We start from the raw sequence: 6,000 nt of genomic DNA, 5'->3' as shown, positions 1-6,000 counted from the left end.
GAAACATTGCTATGAGGATTTGATTACATTCAGCCACAAGAGCATTAGTGAGGTCAGCTAGTGATGTTGGGTGAGCAGGGGGGCTTAATACCCCTCTAGCCTAGTAGTTCCCAACCTTGTCGCTTTAGGACCCTTTGCCCTGCACATTGCAGTGTTTCCTCTGCTTTCAACACACCTAAGACAACTAACCAGTCCATTAAGACGCCCTTCATGGCTTGAAGTGGGTGTGCTGGGAGCTCAATACTAAAATGTGCAGGGCAGAGTGAGCTACAGTACAAGGGTTGAGAAACACTGAGGAAACCTGAGGCCCATGCATGGCTTAATACTTACTGCTGGACACAAAGTGAAACATCCTGCTCTCAAACTTTATGTAGAACAGCATTAATAGATACGAGGCTGAGCTACAAGAACATCTCTGACTGAGTTCTTGTTTCTTTTTAGCCATTGGTTCATGAATATTTCAAATTTAAGATTATCATTCTGCTTTGACTCGTCTGTATCTCTTCCATATGTGCACCCCAGACATCTGATACCAAAGCAGCACCAGCCCGTGAAAACATCCGCCCCGAGTGCTTTTTCAAGGGCGTATTATCAGCACTGTGAGTACAGCCTACAGCAACGTCACACGGACGCCTCTCCTTGCTGCGAAATTCAATGGCACAAATTATCACTATTGACACACCAATCTGCCAAATTGCTCTTTTCAGTGTTTTGCATTTTAAATCATGTCTGTTGCAGCTTAGACCCTGAACAGGGAATCAGACTTCTGGTTAGTTGAAAGTGAACTGGGTATTTTATTGTGGAAATAGGCAGATTTGGATAATCCGGCTACCTATTTTTCACTCAAAACCTTTTCAGCCTGACCATGTTAAAAATGTCTCAGAAACCAGGCAGGATATTGTGTAACCATTTCATGTAATGACTTTCTGTGAGGGCGGCACGGTGGCGTGGTGGAGGGCCTGGGTTTGATTCCCCTGCCGGGTGATCAGGGTCCTCTCTGTGTGGAGTCAGCATGTTCTCCCCGTGTCTGCGTGGGTTTCCTCCGGGTTCTCCGGTTTCCTCCCACAGTCCAAAGACATGCAGTCAGGCCAATTGGACGTGCTAAATTGCCCCTGGGTGTGAGTGACTGTCTGTGTCTGTCTGTCTGCCCTGCGATGGACTGGCGACCTGTCCAGGGTGTATCCTGCCTTCCGCCCGAAGACCGCACCCCCACGACCCTGACGGAGAAGTGGCTTAGAAAATGGATGGATGGACTTTCTGTGAGGAATCGTTTAAAGGCATTAAACGTCTGGTTCCTATCACCACCACTGTGAACAGTTCTGAATCGGTAAGTTTCTCTAGAACAGAGCATTTCACTCCAACCCACATGAAATTTGTTTAATCTTAATAATTTGCTTAGGCAGAAAATTTGAAACTGGTGAAATTTCCCCATAACTGAAAAAGATACACAACCAGGTTTGCTTTCATTAAACTCAAAGCGTTAATGGCAATAAAAACACATATTCCCAACTCTGTGAATTTGGGATTTGGTGGCTTAGGAGGGGAAATGTATGAGGGGAAATTAACTCGGTTGGCTTTGCTGTTCGTAAAGGTAAATGTTTGTACCAGTGTCCACCAGAAGGGGGCAGCAGTGAGCAGGCTTTGGGGCGCGTCTCTCACGACTGGCGTTGATTTTTTTACCCACCTCTATTCCGACAAACAACGCCTCTGCGCCGTGATTGGCCAATAGCGTAAGCTGCTGTGTGGTGGGAGTATGGATTACTAGCCAATCCGAGCGCAGAAGACGAGATAGAACGAACCAATCACAGCATGGAAGGCGGGGCTTTCTGAAATACGGGTGGGAAAACCAAAGCATCTCAGACTGTGGCGTCTCAATCCCCCCCTCTCTCCATCTCTCTCCATCTCTCTCTCACCGAGAGGGATGATGCTCCTGCCGCCCTCCTGCTCTGACTGGTCGTTGTGAACTGGACACGACTGTCCGAATTGGAGTAAATACGTCTGCCCTCTTTCTCTTCGTCCGGTCTTTCCTCGCTGTGATTTCTAAAGTTTAAGCCGCCCGTAAAGACGCACCGTTCGGTCATGCGTAATTTGGCGCGCCCCGGGACGTGTCAGTGATGCGAGCACACTCGCGGGGAGGAACAGATGGACTAGCCGTTACTCTTCTCTTCTTCACCATGGGAGTGCTACAACTTTCTTTCCTCCTCGTAGTCGCTGTGCTGCCCGGTGAGTCCCTCATTAACCGGGCGTGTGTCTGTCAGCGGTGCTGAGGTGGAGTTGGTGGTGCTCTCCGTCTGTGGAGAGCTGGCAGGCTTCTGCTCGGTCCTCCACAGGTTTCAGAGCGGCTTCATGTCCCTAACCTGCCGTCTCGACGCGGGGCTTCATCCGTCTTTCTCTTCAAGAACTCTTCCCTTTGTTTGCCTGTTCTTTAATGTTGTGATGTGCGTGATGTGCTGAAGTTTACTCTGCTTTGGTTTGTTTCTCAGCTCTTTGGTCTTTGGTCTTTCCCAGTTTCTGTTCTGAACCTGCTCCGGTTTGCCTCCAGCTTGAAACTGCTTTTCATCCATTTTCAGTTTTTTTGGGGTGACCATACTTCCCACAATGTTCTCCCTGGTTGAAGGTCTATCTATCTATCTATCTATCTATCTATCTATCTATCTATCTATCTATCTATCTCTTGATCTATCTGTCTATCTGTCTGTCTGTTTATCTATCTATCTGTCTGTCTGTCTGTAGATGGATCTATCTGTCTGTCTGTTTATCTATCTATCTATCTATCTATCTATCTATCTATCTATCTATCTATCTATCTGTCTGTCTGTCTGTCTGTCTATCTATCTATCTATCTATCTATCTATCTATCTCTTGATCTATCTGTCTATCTATCTATATATCTATCTGTCTGTCTGTCTGTTTGTCTATCTATCTATCTATCTATCTATCTATCTATCTATCTATCTATCTATCTATCTATCTATCTCTTGATCTATCTGTCTATCTATCTATATATCTGTCTGTCTGTCTGTCTGTTTGTCTATCTATCTATCTATCTATCTATCTATCTATCTATCTGTCTGTCTGTCTGTCTGTCTGTCTGTCTGTTTGTCTGTCTATCTATCTATCTATCTATCTATATATCTATCTGTCTGTCTGTGTTTGTCTATCTATCTATCTATCTATCTATCTATCTATCTATCTATCTATCTATCTATCTGTCTGTCTGTCTGTCTGTCTGTCTGTTTGTCTGTCTATCTATCTATCTATCTATCTATCTGTCTGTCTGTCTGTCTGTCTGTCTGACGGTTGAGCCTCATGTATAATGTTTCAGTTTAGATGTTGAGGTTGACGGTTGCTTTCCTCCGTTTCAGATCTCAGGATTGACCCAGCTTTAGATTTTTTATTTTAGGTTTCAGATTTTGTGTTTGACCCTGATCGTCATTTTTTTGAGCTTTGAGTTTGACGTCTCTTCTTTTTCAGTTCCAGCTCTCAGGGTTGCCCTACGTTTCTTTTTTTTTTTTTTTCCCGGTTTCAAGGTTGACCTTGTTTTTCACTTTTTCAGTTTCAGGTTTTGGGATTGACCCTTCCCTACGCATTGACGTCTTTGAGGATCTGAATATCGAGGAGTCCTATGCAGGAGTTTCTCAAGTCCAGGGCTTCCACAATGAGAGCACGGCCTTTCTGTTTAAAGGTAGGACCTGGAGTTTTAATTCTTCCCCATAGTGTGTTATAAGCGAAGGAGGCAGCGCTGCTCTCTGTAGAAATGTCCTGAGGGAGGTCACTGTTTCATTTTAAAAATGAATTTTAAAATGAGATTGAAGTGGTCAATCCACTGCGAACATCTGGTTGAAAAGCTGCCAGGCAGGCCGTGGTGTGCAGCTGCTTGGAACGGCATAGTTTCGCCCTCCACTTAATCTTAATCTCTCATGAAAAATGGATCAAAACAACAGCAAAACAGCAGGCAGCGTGGTAAACAGGTTAGCAGCCGCCCATGCTGCTCCAGAAGGCCCATCCATTAATGCACTCAGTAACCACTACCATATGCAGGGCATGTGGTACTGCAGGTCTAGCCCATAAACTCCATCTTGAGCCATCGTATATTTTTCTCCCGAGACATGTGAGATCGCCGTTGCAGTTGTGAACACACAGTTTACGTTTTGCTGTCTTATCCAGGCCGGACTTTCTGTGATCAGTGAAAAGACTCCACTACAGGTGCACAGTGTTTGCTATGGGCTGATGCATTATTTATTTATGTATTATTGGGCCACTCCTTTTGCTTTACATTAGGGATGAAATGAAATGCATAGGGAGCAGAAGGCAGATTTAGGACACCTTCATTGTTTGTGCATGACATGTAAGTTAGACATATTCAGGGCACAGTGACATGGTTCCCCCCCCCCGTTTTCTGATATGTTTATTTTTTGGATTTTCACTCATTTGTCTTTGGGAAAGTTGTAAAGGTGTGAAGACACAAACAGCAGGGAATTGACATTGTTTCAAATTTCAATTAAGAACCATTTGTCTCTGTGTCTGCACACTGTGAAATTAGAGCTCTGCATTTAACCCATCCGTGCAGTGAAACAGCCACACTAGGGGGCAGTGAGCACACTTGCCCAGAGCGGTGGGCAGCCCTATCCACGGCACCTGGGGAGCAGTTGGGGGTCAGGCGCCTTGCTTGAGGGCACTTCAGTCACGGACCGTCAGCCGATGGGATCGAACCGGCAACCTTCCGCTCACAGGGCTGGTTCCCTCACCTCCAGCCCACAGCTGCCCCACAGATTTCTATCTAATGCAGACACTAAAACAATTTATTTAATTTAAAACAATTAAAACAACAGACCATTTTAGGATATAATGACTCAGTTAATTCATGACTCTTATTCACAAAGTGTAGGAAATAAAAGATTCTTCACAAAAATGTGCCATTAGGACTCAGGAGTGAAAGAAAACCGACATGAACTCACACCAGCAGGATCTCACAAATGTGTATTTTTCAGTCAGCTTCTTTTCTTTTTGGTAGTGGATGACACACAAGACTTGAATCATGTTCTCCGTAAGTAAACAAACACAGAGTGTACTTATGTATTCAGTGGTCATATTCCTGAGGCAACTGATGAAGGACTAGAGGATGACCAGCATGAGCTACTGTCACTGTCCAGCAAGGTAGATCTGTCTAATAGAGTGCACAGTGAGTTGGCACAGTGCTTAAAAACTCTAGTGACACTGCTGTGACTGATTTATTAGTATGAACACAAAAGTTGTTTGGACAAATTTGAATAATGTAAGAAATGATAAAAATTGCAATAATAATAAATACACTCCTTCATAGTGCGATTTCAATAAAAAAATAGCTTGTTTAGTACTACGTAATGTAATAGAAGGTCAAACTGGTCATCTTGTTGCTAAAGACATCCATAAGGAGAGGCCATCTCTGTTGTGGACATGTGCACGTGTCATAGCCAAAACAGCCTGAAAAGGCTAAATTGTGAGATGTGATTTAAAAACTGTTTTTTAAAACACTGACGTGGCAGTTTTGGGATTGTAGGTCTTTCACCAAGTAGATGGGATCCTGGTCTTGTAAGGCTGTGAGTAACTGCCGGGGGCAGTGCTGAGATAGCTGCCAAGTGGACAGACTTTGTGCAGGCTGAGTCTATATTCCTGGTTAGAGTTTCCCTGCACTCCGGACGTCACTGTGGAAGTGGCAGCGCCAGAAACGGGGCCTTGGAGGATTACGGAATTGATCCGTGCTGTGAGACGGATGGCCTGGTGGCGGAATTACACTCGGGCTTTGGATGAAGTCAGCTGTCTACAGAATGGAAATGAGAGACAACCAGTGGTTGCCCCCTCCCTGATGAGGTGTCCTAGTGTCCTGCTTATGCATGAGGAGAGTGGATGAAAAGGGAAAGACAGTGAGGAGGACAGAGGATGAGCTCCTGAGCTGCTTCTGACTAGAGAGTGGAGACAGATGTTCAGACTCAAGGCTGTGAGTTAGTGGGTTATTAAGAT

General features: G+C 44.8%; 1 protein-coding gene across 1 annotated transcript in view; it reads left to right on the top strand.

Moving 5' to 3' along the window:
* Positions 1-1,864: 1,864 nt before the first annotated feature.
* The window catches only part of nell2b (neural EGFL like 2b), a 97,969-nt gene continuing 93,833 nt past the window's right edge, over positions 1,865-6,000 (top strand). The window contains exons 1-2 of the mRNA XM_017717815.2: positions 1,865-2,223; positions 3,557-3,685. Of these exons, the coding sequence (XP_017573304.1) occupies positions 2,115-2,223; positions 3,557-3,685 (238 nt within the window). The 5' untranslated portion in view covers positions 1,865-2,114. The remainder of the gene's footprint in view (positions 2,224-3,556; positions 3,686-6,000) is intronic.

The sequence above is a fragment of the Pygocentrus nattereri genome, chromosome 11 (genome assembly GCF_015220715.1).
Source record: "Pygocentrus nattereri isolate fPygNat1 chromosome 11, fPygNat1.pri, whole genome shotgun sequence".
In the NCBI taxonomy this organism is placed as follows: Eukaryota; Metazoa; Chordata; class Actinopteri; order Characiformes; family Serrasalmidae; genus Pygocentrus; species Pygocentrus nattereri.
This window is presented reverse-complemented; position numbering and strand designations above follow the sequence as displayed.